This window comes from Macrotis lagotis, chromosome 6 (assembly GCF_037893015.1).
Source record: "Macrotis lagotis isolate mMagLag1 chromosome 6, bilby.v1.9.chrom.fasta, whole genome shotgun sequence".
In the NCBI taxonomy this organism is placed as follows: Eukaryota; Metazoa; Chordata; class Mammalia; order Peramelemorphia; family Peramelidae; genus Macrotis; species Macrotis lagotis.
Window position 1 is genome coordinate 78,829,917 of NC_133663.1, and position 16,561 is coordinate 78,846,477.

Consider the following 16,561-nt stretch of genomic DNA (forward strand, 5'->3'; position numbering starts at 1 on the left):
AAAGTGTGTTTGCTATTCTATTGTAATGGGTACTCTGGGTTAGTCAGGGAATTGGGGCTGGGGTCTATTCCATCACCTCCATTCACACACCCTCCCACGGTTATACAGGCTCTCACCACCTCATAGCTGAAGTATCATAACAAAAATCTTCAAACTCATCTTCCTTATCAAAAGCCTCTTCTCCACTCCTCTCCATCATTTGTTTACTTGCCAAAGTGATTTTCCTAAAGTACAGGTTTTTTACTTTTATTGACTAAAATTTCCAATTATATGTAAAGACAGTTTTCAATATTCATTTTTATATTGTTTTCTCCCTTCTCCCTTTTGCCCCACAAAAACAAAAAGACTGTGTATCTCCCTATTTGCATGTTGTTTGCCCCATCCCACCCCACGTTGGAAGGTGAGCTCTTTGAGTAGAACCTGTTGAACTGACTTTACATCTGCCCAGCTAACTAATCACCCCAAATGCTTTTTGACTTGTTCACTGCCTGATGGCAACGCTGTCTTAAGAGACAGTCCTAGAGAATAGGGTGAAATCACCACCAATGAAGGGGAAATTAAACTAATAATCCGGACCTGTTTTGCCCAATTCTACCAATAGATTTGACATTCTAAGTGAAATGATGAATATTTACAAAAATATATATAAATTGTCCAGAGACAGATCTCCAACTGGTGTGTTGGGCTCGGGGGTGGGGATTCCAGATCAGTTTAGACTCTCTTTTTTCTTGAAGGACTAGAGGGTTTGGGGGGGGGCAGGGATGCCAGATGTGGCTTGGTAGATTCCAGTTCAGACTCCCTTCTCCAATGACTAGGGGGCTTGGGGGGGGCCTTGATCTGGCTGCGTGATTCGGGTTCAGACTCGCTTTCTTCCCCAGGGACAGGGCCGGTCCGGGCTCTGCCTGCTCTCTCCCGGGCAGCGGGCCGGGCAGCGGGCAGCGGGCAGGGCAGCGCGCAGCGGGCAGCGGGCAGGGAAGCGGGCAACGCGCAGCGAGCAGGGCAGCGGGCCGGGCAGCGGGCAGCGGGAAGCGGGCAGCGGGCAGGGGGCAGCGCGCAGCGGGCAGCGGGCAGGGAAGCGGGCAACGCGCAGCGAGCAGGGCAGCGGGCCGGGCAGCGCGCAGCGCGCAGCGGGCCGGGCAGCGGGCAGGGCAGCGGGCAGCGGGCCGGGCAGCAGGCAGCGGGCAGGGCAGCGGGCAGCGGGCAGGGCAGCGCGCAGCGGGCCGGGCAGCGCGCAGCGGGCCGGGCAGCGGGCAGCGGGCGGGGCAGCGGGCAGCGCGCAGCGAGCAGGGCAGCGGGACGGGCAGCGCGCAGCGGGCAGCGGGCCGGGCAGCGGGCAGGGCAGCGGGCAGCGGGCCGGGCAGCGCGCAGCGGGCAGGGAAGCGGGCAGCAGGCAGGGCAGCGGGCAGCGGGCCGGGCAGCGCGCAGCGGGCCGGGCAGCGCGCAGCGGGCAGCGGGCCGGGCAGCGGGCAGCGGGCGGGGCAGCGGGCAGCGTGCAGCGAGCAGGGCAGCGGGACGGGCAGCGCGCAGCGCGCAGCGGGCAGCGGGCCGGGCAGCGGGCAGGGCAGCGGGCAGCGGGCCGGGCAGCGCGCAGCGGGCAGGGAAGCGGGCAGCAGGCAGGGCAGCGGGCAGCGGGCCGGGCAGCGCGCAGCGGGCAGCGGGCCGGGCAGCGGGCAGCGGGCGGGGCAGCGGGCAGAGGGCGGGGCAGCGGGCGGGGCAGCGGGCCGGGCAGCACGCAGCGGGCCGGGCAGCGGGCCGGGCAGCGCGCAGCGGGCAGCGGGCCGGGCAGCGGGCAGGGCAGCGGGCAGCGCGCAGCGGGCAGCGGGCCGGGCAGCGGGCAGCGGGCCGGGCAGCACGCAGCGGGCCGGGCAGCGGGCAGCGGGCCGGGCAGCACGCAGCGGGCCGGGCAGCGGGCAGCGGGCGGGGCAGCGGGCAGCCCGGGCGGGCAGGCCTGGGCCCGGCGCTAGGGGGAGCCCCGCTCGCAGCCGCCGGGCCCCGACTGCCCGAGGCCCGGGGCGCGAGGCTGGCAGTGCCCGGAGCTGCCGCCGCCATGGCCTGGCGCCTCCTGTGCGCGTCGCTGCCAGGCTGGAGCCGCCGGAGCGGGCAGGCGGCGCGACCCTTCGCCCCCAGGAGCAGGCGAGTGCCCGGCCCAGCCCCGGGGGGAGGGGGCGCGGCCCCTCGGGTTTGGGGGCGCCCCGTGGTAGCGGGGCGCCGGGCCGCGGGGGGGGGGACGGACGGTCGCCCCCCCACCACGGGGGAGTGGGGCGGGAGCAGCGGGGCGCAGGGCCCCGCGAACTTTGACCTTCCCCCACCCGCCGGGAGCAGGGTCTTGACCGTGACCTTTGGCCTCCTTTCCCGAGCCGGAAGCGGCCGCGGCTAAATTTAGGCTCGTGGCGGGGGGGGGGGGGGGGGGGGGCTCGTCTCCAGTGGGGGAGGGGCGGGGCCGAGGAAGTTGAAGGCCATGGACTTGGCCCTCAGCGCTTCGACCTTTGACCTCTCACCCCGACCTCTGAGGGGCGGGGGGGGGGGATAGGAATTACCAACTTTTTGTTTGGCCGCTTCCTTTCTTTTTAAAGTGTGTTTTTCCCTGGGGGGCAGCTGGGTGTCCTCAGACACTAAGGGCCCAGCTGCGCCCTTGGCCAAGCCGCTCAGCCCCATTGCTTTAAACAAACAAAAAATTTTTTGAAAGTTTATTTTTTTCCAATTCATGCAGAGATACTTTCAACATTCATTTTGTCTTTATTTTATTTTTTTACTTTTTTTCAAAGCAATGGGGTTAAGTGACTTGCCCAAGGCCACACAGCTGAGGTCGGATTTGAACTCAGGTCCTCCTGACTCCAGGGCTGGTGCTCTATCCACTGCGCCACCTAGCCACCCCTCAGCATTCATTTTTGTAGAATTTTCTCTCTTCCCCCCCCCAAAGACTGGAAGTAATCCTATACAAGGTATACATGCATAATCATGTTGAATATACTTCCATATTCTCATTTTACTTTATTAAAATTATACAGCAACCCCCAAAAACTTTTGTTGTTGATGATTATAGCTATCAACATTTTCTATGTTAGAAATATATATATATATATACACACACACACTTTCTTTTACATCACTCTTCTTTCTCTTTTTTTTTCTTTTACAAGGCAATGGGCTAGGTCATTATTAAATGTCTGAGACCAGATTTGAACTCAGGCTCTCCTGACTTCAAGGCCGGTGCTCTCCTAGCTGCCCCCATCACTTTTCTTTCAAAAGTGAAGAAACACACTATCCAGTAGAAAGGCTTGATAATGAAAAGAAAATCAGTCTTTAGGGGAAAATAGCCCTAAAAGTAAAAGGTAAGCCAAAATTATATTAAGTCTAGGTTACTACAGATTTAAGTGAGTGAATGAATGAATGAATGAATGAATAAATTTACCATTTGGTAACAGATAATTTAAAGTAAGGTATATGTTTTTTATAGAAATAAAATAATCATAAGATTATAAGACTCTTTATAAAGGCTTAGTTTCCCTTTCTAGCAACTAGAAAGAGGCAACTTGCCTCAAGGTTAAGTTCTAACTAGGAGAAAGAAGAGTTAGCCAAAGTTAAATTCTTCTTTTCAGTTTTGCTGAATAACCTTTTTTTCTTGTCTAAGTTGAATAATAGGGTCTTCTGAGGTGACTGTTAACTTCAAATAAAGTGCCTCTTTCCACTGAACTTTCTGATTACAAAAGACATTGCCTGTAGAGTAAGAACTTCTGAAGTAATTTCACTTTAACAACTAGACATGGCTGTTTAGCTCAGAAAACCTAGGAGAAGCACACAAATTAGATAATGTCTTATCTAGTTGAATTATGTTCAAAATGTGTTTTTCTTGTTCTTTTCTGCTATAAAATTAGTTCTGCGAATCCCTCCTTGTTTTTGATATCTGAGGAATAATTAATTTTAATAATTGAAATTCTTTTTATTTTTGATTTAATTTTTTTCCAATTACATGTAAAGACAATTTTCAAAATTCATTTTTGTAAATTTTGAGTTCCACATTATTTCTTCTCCCTCTTCCCTCCCTCCTCCCCAGGATAGCAAGTAATCTGATAAAGATTATTCATAAGCAGTCTTGTTAAAGTTTTCCATGTTAATCACATCATAAAAGAAAAAACAGAACAGGAAAAACCATGAGAAAGAAAAAACAAAAAGAAACAATTTTAAAAATGAAAATAATATGCTTTGAGAGAGAAAAATATAAAACAAAATTTTAAAAGTGAAAATAGTATGCTTTGTTCTGCATTCAGACTCTGTAGTTCTTTCTCTGGATGCGGTATCTTCCATCACAAGTATTATTTGGAACTGTCTACGGTCACTGTTTTGTTGAAAAGAGTTAAATTTGTCATAGTTGATCATCACACAATGTTGCTATTGCTGTGTACAATGTTCTCTTGCTTCTGCTCCCTTCACTCATCATCAGTTCATGGGGAAGCCTTTCCGGATTTTTCTGAAATCCAAACAATTGACAATCTTAAGATTCAAATTTAAAACTCAACAGAGGAAAACTATGGAAGTAACTTTTGTGATGGGCTTATCATGAAGAATGTGATCCACCTGTGACAGAGTTGGTGGCGTTGGAACACAAACTAAAGCACATTTTTTATTATTATTATTTGGGGGGGTGCAGGGCAAATGGGGCTGGGTGGCCTGCCAGGTCCTCATAACGGGGTGATCTTTGAGTGTCTGAGGCCAGATTTGGACCTGGGTGCTCCTGGCTCACCTGGCTACCCCTACTATTATTATTACTATTTTATTTTATTTTATTTTGGATCTTTTTTTTTCTTTTTTGGGTTTTTTTACAGGGCAGTGGGGTTGGGGTGGCTTGCATGTCACACAGCTGGGTGATTGTTGGGTGTATGGGGCCGGATTTGGGCTTGGGTGGTCCTGGCTCCAGGGTGCTCCGTCCACTGCACCACCTGGCCATACCTACAATTGTTACTATTAATTTTAATTTTAATTTTTTTCTCTCCCCTTTACTTTATCACTCAAGTGAGTCTATATTTTGGGGGGGGAGGGGGTATTTTGTTTACTCTTAAACAAGAATATTTTATTAATGTATAAAAAACATTATTTGTACAAAATGAGAATAAATAAATTTTTTAAAAAGTTATCAAAAAATAACCTCACCAGAATTGGAGGATGGTATATACTTTAGTTGTGTTATTCACACAACTTTCCCAGGTGCTTTGTAAACCTGAAAGTGCTAGGTAAATGTGCATTATTTCATTCTCACCTTTTTGATAAAAGTCCTTAGACAGAATTAATAATTATAAATAACAATATTTTCTTATTATAAGGTAAATTCTGTTTAGTTGATAAGGTTTTGAAAATTGTGGTTTTAGAATTCACCCATTGTCTAAATAGAATCATCTTCTCTAGGCAAGTCATTTAGCTTCTGCTGGCCTCAGTTTCCTCATCTATAACTCGGTGATGTTCAGAACACCTACCATCTCATATTGTTGTGAGAATCAAATGAGATAGTATATGCAAAGTAATCTGCAAACCTTCAATCACAATATATTCTAGTTACCATTATTATTATCATCATCATCATCATCATCATCATCATCATCATCATTATAAGTCGAGGCAGGTATCCAGCACATTATCTTTCTGGTACTAAAGTTACTCTTCTGAAAAGTCATAACTTTTCCTTGTTTAATGAAGTCATGGATGACAGCAAGCTGATGGCGAAAAAATGATGAATTATTTGAAGCAAATTTACTAAGAGGTTTTTGAATTTTTTTCAAGGTTCTCACATTCAGGAGGGGAAGGGCGACTGGAAAGTTCTTCGGCCAAGAGCCTCACAGATGTCGGTATTCGAAGAATCTTCTCTTCAGATCATGACATCTTCAGGGAAAGTGTCCGGAAATTCTTTCAAGAGAAGGTGGTTCCACATCACACAGAGTAAATAAGATAATTTTTGGTTCCATTTTAAATATTATGAATTTAGATGTAGTCTCTGATTTTACATAGGTAAGGCCCTTTCTTTTATACTTTGTATAAAGTCATTTCAGAACATTGACTGTTAATGAACAACTGAACCCAAGATATTCAGTTGAATTCAGAATACTTTTGTGAGTTTGGTGGTGTTGGGTCCCCCCCCCAACCAGGTAAAAATCATAGTTGTTTGATCTCTTTTTCCATCTTTCCTTAATCTATGTATTTTCACATCATTATGACAAGAATTGTGCTGTTGTTCTATAATTTTCAAAATCTTTTTATCTAAGTGTCTACTTGGGGGGTGAAGGGAATGGAGAACTGGCATGGAATCAGAAAGACCCCAGTGCAGATCTGGCCTCTGTCACTTAATTGATGTATGGCTGTCCCTTCGCCAATCACGTAACCTCTGCTGCCTTAGTGTCCTCATCTATAAAATTGGAATAGTGATAATACCTGCTTCCCAAGAAGGTTGGCGATGATTAAATTTGATAATATTTTTAAAGTGCTTTGAAAACCCAGCATTATATAAATATTGTTCCTATTGCTTCTATTGTTATATACTTAAATGGAAAAATGTCCTTTCTATAGAATGGATCAGGACCAAGTTCCTTCTGCAGAATTGGAAATTTATCTTCAAACTAAGAAAAATAAAAATAACTTACATTTCTCTGATACTTTAAAAGGTTTTGTCTCACTGAAACCCTATGAGATGGATGGATGGTACAAAAATATCTTCATCTTACAAATGAATGAGAAACCTGAGTTGAGATTTTTCCAAGGCCACAAAACTACCAAGAATCAGATTCAGGACCCTATCCCAAATTGTCTAACCCCTTCCAAATTCGATGTTCTTTCTTTTTTTTTAATTGGTATCTTATTTTTACAAATACACGTTATGAAAGTTTTTCAATATTCATCCATATGCATATATATTTTTAAGTTGCAAAATCTTCCACCCTCCCTTCCCATCCCCACCCCCTCCCCTCAGTGGCAGTCACTTTAACACTAAAGATTAGCCATTTTTCAATATGAGGAATTAGGTGTAAGGAAAAGAGATAGATAAGAGATTTTTTTTATAAGCATCATATTCTGAAGGTTTATTTATTTTTTCATTCATTAAGATTTTTTTTTGGTTTGGTTTGATTTGGTTTTTCTTCCTCTGGATGGGGATAACATTATCCATAGTCAGTCTAATACAGTTGTCCTAGCTCTCTGAACTGCTGAGAGGAGCTACTTCCATTAAGGTTGATCATCTCACAATGTTGTCGTTAATATGCACATTATTTTCTTGGTTCTGCTCCCTTCACTCAACTTCAGATCCTATAATTCATTCCATCTTCTCTAGAGTCTGACCATTTGTGGTTTCTTATAGAACAATAGTATTCCATAGTATGTACTATAACTTGTTTAGTCATTCCCCAGTTGATGGGAATCCCCTCAATTTCCAATTCTTTGCCACTACAAGAAGAGCTGCTATGAATATTTTGGAACATGTGGGACTTTTCCCATTTTTTTTTGGTAAGGCAGTGGGGTTAAGTGGCTTGCCGAAGGCCACACAGCTAGGTAATTATTAAGTGTCTGAGGCCGGATTTGAACTCAGGGACTCCTGACTCCAGGGCTGGTGCTCTATCCACTTCGCCACCTAACCATGCCTCTCCCACACCTAGCTGCTCCCTTTTCCCATTTTTTATGATTTCTTCTGGATATGGGCCTAGAGTTAGAATTAATGGGGTCAAAGGGTATGAACAGTTTTATTGCTCTCCAGAAAGGTTGGATCCATTCACAATTCCACCAACAATGTATTAATGTCCCAATCCTCTCACAACCTCTCCAACCTTTTTGTCATCTCAGCCGATCTGATAGGTGTCAGGCAATACCTCACAGTTGTTTTAACTTGCATTTCTCTAATCAATAATGATTTGGAGCATTTTTTTCATATAATCATTTAATGTCTTCATTTTTAAAACTGTATTCATATCCTTTGACCATTTATCAATTGGGGAATGACTTGTGACCTTATCAATTTAATGCAGTTCTCTCTATATTTTAGAAATGAGACCTTTATCATAACTCCTAGTTGTGAAGATTGTTTCCCAGCTTTCTGCTTTCCATCTGATTTTGGCAACATTGATTTTATTAGTGCAAACACTTTTTAATTTAATATAGTCAAAACCATTTATTTTGAGGTTCATAATATACTCTATTTCTTGTTTGGTCATAAATTTGTCCCCTTTCCATATATCTGATAGAGTATTTCTTAGTCTATTAATTTATCTATGGTATCACTCTTTATGCCTAACTCCTGTACTCATTTTGACCTTATTTTAGTATAGGGTGTGAGATGTGGATCTATGCCTAGTTTTTGCCATACTATTTTCCAGTTTTCCCAAGTATTTTTGTCAAATAGTGAGTTCTTATCTCAGAGGCTGATGTCTACGGGTTTGTCAAACAGTGGATTGCTGTAGTCATTTAGTGTGGTTTCTTTTGTACCTCTCCTAATCCACTGATCCATTACTCTATTTCTTTACCAGGACCTGGCAGTTTGGATGACTGCCACTTTCTAGTATAGTATTAGATCTCATAGAGCTAGGCCTTCTTCCTTTACATTTTTTTAATCAGTTTTCTTGCTAATCTTGACCTATTATTGCTCCAGACGAATTTTGTTACTATTTATTCTAGCTCAGTAAAATAGTTATTTGGTAGTTTTATTGATATGACAATCCAATGTTCTTTCAGCTGTACCTTCCTGCTTTTTTGTTCACCCTTATAATCAGTTTCTTACCAGTACTTGGAGGAAGCATGGAGTAGTGGATAGAAAGATTGTTTTTAAGTCAGGAAGACCAGAGTTCAAATCCAACATTTGGCGTATGCTGGACAATTCTTTCTTTTTTTTTAAAGGTGCCAAATTTTTCCAGGACAAGAATCACTTTTCCACTTATACTGCTAAAGTGCAATGTTATTCACTTCTCTTCCTCCACGTAATTCAGGGATTCATATTAGCTTAAATGTTATTTTTCAAATGGCCATTGCCTTTACTAAAATTTTGAGTCCTTCAGATTTTGGAAAGTTGTGTGGAATGCTCTTTTTTTTTATGTGTTTAGTCAGTCTCTCCAGAAGAATTCCCTCCAGATGAGGCTATTCCAATCCCTGGAAACCCACCAGACATGCCTTCTGGCATTCCCCCTGCTCTCCAGTACAGCTTAGTAATTATGGGACTGCAGACCTACTTCAATTCCTTCTGCTGATACACAAATTCTTCCTTCTCAGCAGTCTGATTCTTATCCAGCCAGTTAATTATTTCATTACATTTGTCAAGGGTCTTCTATTTGTCTTCCAATTTTGCCTTCCATTTTTTCATCCTCTACAGTAGCCTTCATGTTGAAAACATAAGATTCAAGGGAATTCTTGGAAAATACCTTGTCTCTCTGCTTCTCATTCTCAATCTTGTATTTCTTAGCCTCCTGGACCATATATATTCAATTTCTTCTTTGCTCAAACAACCTTTGTCATTGGTGATTGTGATTTTGTTCTACTTGCCTAGGCTCTTATCCATTGAGGATGCCATTGGCATCCAATCTGAAGAACATCCTGGGGTGCTGGGAGGGATCCCTTTGAGCTCAACTTGCCAAGCAGGTTGTTATCCTTTGTCATGGCTATCTCACCTTCATAAACTTGAATGAGCACACCAGACTGGTTGTCCAAATAGGTGGTAAAGGTCTGTTTCTACTTGATGAGGATGTTGGTATAATATTTGATCAGCATGGCTAGAACTACACCAGCAGTTTCAATTCCAAAAGAAAGACACGTGATGTCCAACAGCAGCAAGTCCATCACATTATTAGATTTTTCTCTAGGCAAAATGGCAGCCTGGACAGCTGTACCTGAGCTCCTTGCCACTGAAGAAATCTTACAGAAGATTTTGGATTTGAGGGATGCAGGTGGGGCCACCCACTGGGTTGATGTCATGAACCTAATTTATCTAGCTTGGCATCTCTTAACCTTTTCTACAGAGTTCAGGGTGCCACAGAAGAGATCAACATTGACTCTTCTAATTGGGCTCAGTGATTGATATATAAAAGTCCATAGCTTCATAGAAGGAATCAATCTCATTTCTGGCCTGGATCCTGGAAGAAAGGGTATGTTCACAAGCAGTGCACACATGATGAATAGTTCTTTTGTTCTCATCGATGTCCTTCTTGTGCTTTTGCTTGAACTCAGCAATGAATTGGTTAACCATGCGGTTGTCAAAATCCTCCCCACCCAAGTGGTCCCTAGCTGTGGTCTTGACCTCAAAGATGTCATCTTTAAGAATATACCCATCAAAAGTACCACTTCCAAGGTCAAATATCAACACATTCCTCTTGGAGACAGTCTTATCCACTGCATCACCTAGTTACCCTGTCTTTTTTTTTAAAAGATACATTTTTCAAATTAATTTAAATATGAAGTCTTTAAATATGAAATACTTCAATGACATATTTTTTTTAATTTCTCTTTTGGGAGAGTCAATCTCATTGTTAACTTACCCCTTTTTCCCAATGTAAAAAATGAAAAAATACAATCTTTGTAACCGAGCTACTGGTTAGCAGTGGCAGCAGCAGTTAGCTCATTGATGATTGGGAGCACATTAAGACCATCTTCGGTGGCCTGACACTGAACATTGTTAAAATAGGCTGGTACTGTGACCACAGTATTTGTGACAGACTTCCTAAAGGAAGCTTCAGCAATTTTTTTTCATCAAGCTCATAGGGAATGCTTCTGGGAAAAAAACTTAATGTGAAAGGCCAATGCTTCATGCCTGACTGTACAATTGCCTCATTAGAGCTTTGACCAATCAAATGTTTGGCATCAAAAACTGTGTTGATGGGGTTCAGTGCAACTTGATTCTTTGCAACATCACTGATTAAACTTTCTTTCAAGGAAGATAATGTAGCTTTAGATGGTCTTATTTCCTTGGTCATTAGCAATGCTATCCATTTTCCCATGTTGGAAGATAAGATCACTGCCAATTATAGTCTGTGGGGAGTCGAGGGTGGTAGCTGACCACTGTGGAGGAAAAATGCCTGCTGCTATGTTGAATGGTTGCCAGATAGTTCTTAAAGACTATAGGTTACAAGAAGCAGATGGGTGATGCAGTGGACAGAGCACCAGCCTTGGAGTCAGGAGAACCTGAGTTCAAATCCAGCCTCAGACACTTATTAATTACTTCACTATGTGACCTTGGGCAAGTCATTTGACCCCATTACCTTGAAAAAAACCTAAAAAAAAATAAAAACTACAGGTTACAGAGCTGGTACTGGTATACACTATATAAAGTTTATGACATCAGGTGACTTCTTTATCTGTTATTTGACTCATATATTTTATGAACAGCTTCTGGCTTAAGTTCTAGACTATTCTCCAATTCTAAACCCTGATAGCATAGTTTTACTTCTCAAATTGAGGCCTTCAAAGTGGTAGCCTCTTTCCTAAATCTCTTCAAGTGCCATTTTTTCCCTAGGCAATCAGTGTTAAAAGACTTACCCAGCATCACACAGCTAGTAAGTGTCAAGTGTCTGAGGTCAGATTTGAACTCCCAAGTGTAGGGTGGGTGCTCTATCCACTGCATCAGAATGCTGCCTTACCATTTTTTTAAAGATACATTTTTCAAATTTATTTAAATATAAAATCTTTAAATATGAAATACTTCAATGATATATTTTTATTTCTCTTTTGAAAGGCAATCTCATTGTTAACTCACCCCCTTCTCTCAATAAAAAATGAAAAAATACGATTTTTGTATCACAACTACAGGTTTGCAGTATTCAAAGCTGCACAACTCATTCTGCACCTTAAGCCTTTGTGAAAAGGTAGACCTCTTATTTCAGCATTAGTCCTCTGGAATTGAGATTGAAAAATGTATTAATGATTCAGGACAACTTCAAAAGACATGATGGAAAATGCTGTCCACATTCAGAGAAAGAACTAATTTCTGATTGCACATCAAAGCACACTATTTGCACTTTGTCGGGGGGGGGGGGTGACTTTTTTCTTTTGTTGTTTCTTTTTTTCACAAGAGTAATATGGAAATATGTTTTACAAGGTTGTACATATATAACCTATATGAAATTGTCTGAGTAGGTGAGAGGAGAGAGGGAGAAAATCTGGAATTTAAAATCTTTTGAAAAATTAATGTTGAAAATTGTACATGTCATTTGAAAAGATAAAATACTAATTAATAAAAGAAGAAAAATGCTTTGATAAACAGTCTTTCAAAGCTATTTGTCCCTATAAAGTTATTATTGTGTAAACTATGCTTCAGGTTTTCTTCTCTGAACCAGTTTAGGTGAGTCTTCCAAGTTTACTCTGAAGCTACCTCTTTCATTATTTCTTATAATGATAATTCATTCTATTCTCTACCATATTTTCCACCTATTCCCCAAATTGATGGACCATGATAAGTATCAGTGGAGCTTCCCGTTGAAAGAAAAATAAATAGTGCATATACCAGAAGCAATTGTGTTAGTTAATTTAAACCCTAAGTAGATGCCTGAATTAATTAGAGTTCCATTTCTTGGAAGTCACATTGTGGACTCACTTGTCTTCATTTTCTCCTGCTGGAAAACAGTATGGCCCGGACCCTGCTTTTGTCTTCCTATCCCTGTGCAGAGCCAATGCTCAATCTCCTGGTAAAAGAGCAGCCCCTTATTCAACTCCAAGGGATAAGCATGGCCTGTGGTGACTCCTGGGTGCTAGCCAAGCCCACATATCTACCAGAGATGAGGAAAGGGAGGCGAGAAGGGGAAACACAAGAAAACATAGGGGCACATACCACTGTGATGGTATAAGGGGTCAACCGTGGCACAGATTGACTTTCTCCATTAGAAGACAAATAAAATAGAAGGCCCAATAGTCTGGGAAATGAGAAATTCTCTAATTCTTAACTCTTTTCAATTTGCAGGTGGGAGAAAGCTGGAGAGGTAAGTAAGGAAGTTTGGGAATTAGCTGGAAAACAAGGCCTGCTAGGGATCAACATTGCAGAGAAACATGGAGGCATTGGTGGAGACCTGCTCTCTACAGCCATTGTCTGGGAAGAACAGTAAGTGTTCCATTGTAGTTTTATTTTCTAAGTATGCTGGTTGATGTTCCTGTGATGAATAATAAATCACAATGTGCCAGGGCTGGAAAAGATTGTAAACTCTTTTCCTAATAAGGAAAATGAGGCCAGCATACTTTGTGACTTGCCCATAGTCACCTGGCAATGCAGTTATATTTTTAACTTGGGCTTCCTGGCTCCCAGTCCAGTGCTTTTTCTATTTGGTAGGTCAAATTGTTAATGCCATATTTTCCTTTAAATCATTAGATTTAACCAAATCATTTAATTAAATCAGATTAAATCATTGGGAACCATGAGTATAGGGAAAGGGTGGGGAAGGAAATAGTGTCTTTTAAATCTTCAGATGTTGAAAATAGTTATTAAAAATATTTTAATCAAATATTCATAAATGTCAATTTATGAAACTAGCATTTGATCCTTTAGGGGGAAAAAAACTATATTTTTTAAAGTGTATGACTGGAGTAAATGGAAAAAAATGGTCCAGTCATATAGTAAGAGAAGAAATGATTGACCCAATGGGAACAAACAATATCAAGAAATAGGGATGGGAGCAGCTAGGAGGTGTAGTGGATAAAGCACCGGCCTTGGAGTCAGGAGTACCTGGGTTCAAATCTGGTCTGACACTTAATAATTACCTAGCTGTGTGGCCTTGGGCAAGCCACTTAACCCCATTGCCTTGCAAAAAAACCTAAAAAAAATAGGGATGAACATTAGGGGTTGTTCTAAATGTGTTACCTTCTTCATGATTGAGGGGAAGTACTCATATAAATGAGTAACATACATCAAAATATAAAGAAATATTAGTATCAGATAGAATCAAGCAGCCTTACTTATTTTTTCTGAGCTTAAATTTTTTCCTCCTTGCTCTTTTTTTCTACTCCCACTCTTACCCCCTTACTTTTTAAGAGCATACTCAAATTGTACAGGCCCTGGATTTAGTCTTCATTCAGACATTGTTATGCCCTATATTGCAAACTATGGAACAGATGAACAGATTAAACGCTTTATCCCTGAGATGACTGCTGGCAAATGTATTGGGGCCATAGCTATGACAGAACCTGGGGCAGGAAGGTAAGCTTGCATATTTTGTTTGGATCTTCTTAACAGTCTTGCCAGAAGATGACCTTTGTTTGCCAAGAATTTCAGGGTGTGTTGTTTTATCAAGTTCTTTAACAGGAAAAGAATTCAATACTTCAGTATGAAATTTCTGACTTAGGAAAATGTTTCCCTTCCCTAATTATGAAGCTATGCTATGATTTGCTGTTTTTGAGTCATTTGAGTCATGTTCATTTCTGTGTGACTCTGCTTGGAGTTTTCTTGGCAAAGATACTGGAGTAGTTAACTATTTCCTTTTTCAGCTCATTTTTACAGATGAAGAAACCAAGGCAATCAAGGTAAAATATCTTGCCAGGGTCACATGGCTAGTAAATGTCAGAGACCAGCTTTGAATTCAGGATGATGAGTCTTCTTCTCTCCAAGCCCAGTACTTTATCTTCTATATCAGCTAACTTCCCTAAACTGATTACAAACCATAAAATTACTCCAAAATTGATAATGCTGCTCAGTCAAGAAGCATTTATTATTTTAGATTTTAGGTCCAGAAGAAACCTTAGAGGCAATTGTGTCTAACCCTCATTTGTAAAATGAAGAAATGAAGACCTACCGAGCTTGCCTAGGTTCACATTAGCAAGGATCTGGAGCAAGATTTGCTTCCAGGTCTTCCTAACTTCAAGTTGGTGCTCTATCCACTATACCAGTGTTGTCAAATTTGAATAGAAATGATCAGGAAGACCGGAGTCACACACTAGCTATGTGACCCTGTGGCATATCACTTATGCTCTATTTGCATTAATCCAGTGGAGAAGAAAATGACAAACCTCTCCAGTATCTTTGCCCAGAAAGCCCAATGGACAGCTTGCTATAATCCATGCAATCATAAAGAGTTGGTCACAACTGAAGAACAAAAAATGTGCCTCACACTCTGCTGAATGCTTTATAAATATTATCTCTTTTGATCCTCACAATTCCATGAGGTGGGGGGGGTGACACTATTTTCCTCATTCATTTAGTTTAATATAGTATAGTTTGGAGGAGAAGGCAGCACTAGCAGTTGAGGAGACCTGGGAAGGTCAGAGACGCACTTAATTAAAGTGCGTTCATGGTCATGCCACAATCATTTATCAGCAACAAGCACTGTACTGCTGCTGGGACTACAGAGACAAAAATTAAGTTCTTCCACTTTACTAATAAGCCTTAACACGTTTTTTTCATCATTTTCAGAGATGGTTACCAATGATGTGCTCATTACTATGTATATGGCTATATGCATATGCATAAAAATCTCCTTTTGAATGCAACAGAAGATGCAGTGTGTGGGGTTTTTTTGTAATTATAAAGTTGACAATTTCCCTCCCTGCCTCTGATATAACATTTTAAAGATATGTTTGAATTTGCCATATTGTCAATGGATTTTTTACTGGATGTTGACACCAGTTAACTTTTAATTTTTTCCCCCTCTTTTTTTACCAATTACAGTGACTTACAGGGAGTAAGAACAAATGCAAAGAAAGATGGAAATGACTGGATTCTCAATGGTAGCAAGGTGTGTAAAACCTAACACTTCTAGCCTTATCAATTTCAGTCCAATTTCTAACTCTTTTCCTCTTTTTAGCTCCATATGAATTCCTCGTGAGAGGGACTCTCTTGCTTGATTTTATTTGTATTTTTAAAAATCTATTTTATATCAAGTATAAATTTTAGAAAATTTTTATATTGCATATATCATGCATTATTTTACAGAGGAGGAAGCCAAGGCAGATGGAGGCTAAGTGATTTACCCAAGATCAACTGCTAATAAGTGTCTTAGTCTGGATTTGAATTCAGATCTTCCTGACTCTAGGACCCTGGGGCTCTATCTACCATGCCTCCTAGTTGCTCCTCTCAGTTTTGTGCCTTGTGAATAAATGCAGTGTATCGTTCTAGAGCTGTATTCCAGTCAGTAATTCCCTTCCACCAAAATGCGAGTGATAACTCAAAGGTCAGATTTACCTGCTTGTGTTAAAGTTGTTTGCACTTGTTTTTTAATCCTAATTTACATATATATATATATATATATATATATACACACACACACATATATATATATATATTAACTTCATGTCCTAGGCTTTGTTACTGCATCCTTATCAAGAATTCATCTCCTAATATGCCCTCTATCATTTAAATCCCTTTTCATAATGTCCCCAACCACTCCTTCAGTCAATAAACATTTATTGCACACAGGATGGGCCACTGTGGTAACCTTTTGATATTATCTCATACAATTAATTATTTTCCTATTCTCATGCTGAGATTCAGCCAAACTGTCCTGTTCATCCCTTACATTGTATCTTCTGTCTCTTCATCTTTGCATCTTTGTCTCTCAATACTGAATTAAATGTGTCTTTTAGACTCTGTCTCTAAAATGTTGATCTAGATACAGAAGGAGACTTGGCATAGTTT

At 41.5% G+C, this 16,561-nt stretch overlaps 1 protein-coding gene across 1 annotated transcript in view; it reads left to right on the forward strand.

Annotated features, from left to right (window-relative positions):
- Positions 1 to 2,030: 2,030 nt before the first annotated feature.
- ACADL (acyl-CoA dehydrogenase long chain) overlaps positions 2,031 to 16,561 on the forward strand; it is a 41,611-nt gene continuing 27,080 nt past the window's right edge. The window contains 5 exon segments of the mRNA XM_074191463.1: positions 2,031 to 2,133; positions 5,773 to 5,928; positions 12,905 to 13,042; positions 13,967 to 14,131; positions 15,596 to 15,662. Coding sequence (XP_074047564.1) covers positions 2,048 to 2,133; positions 5,773 to 5,928; positions 12,905 to 13,042; positions 13,967 to 14,131; positions 15,596 to 15,662 — 612 coding nt within the window. The 5' untranslated portion in view covers positions 2,031 to 2,047.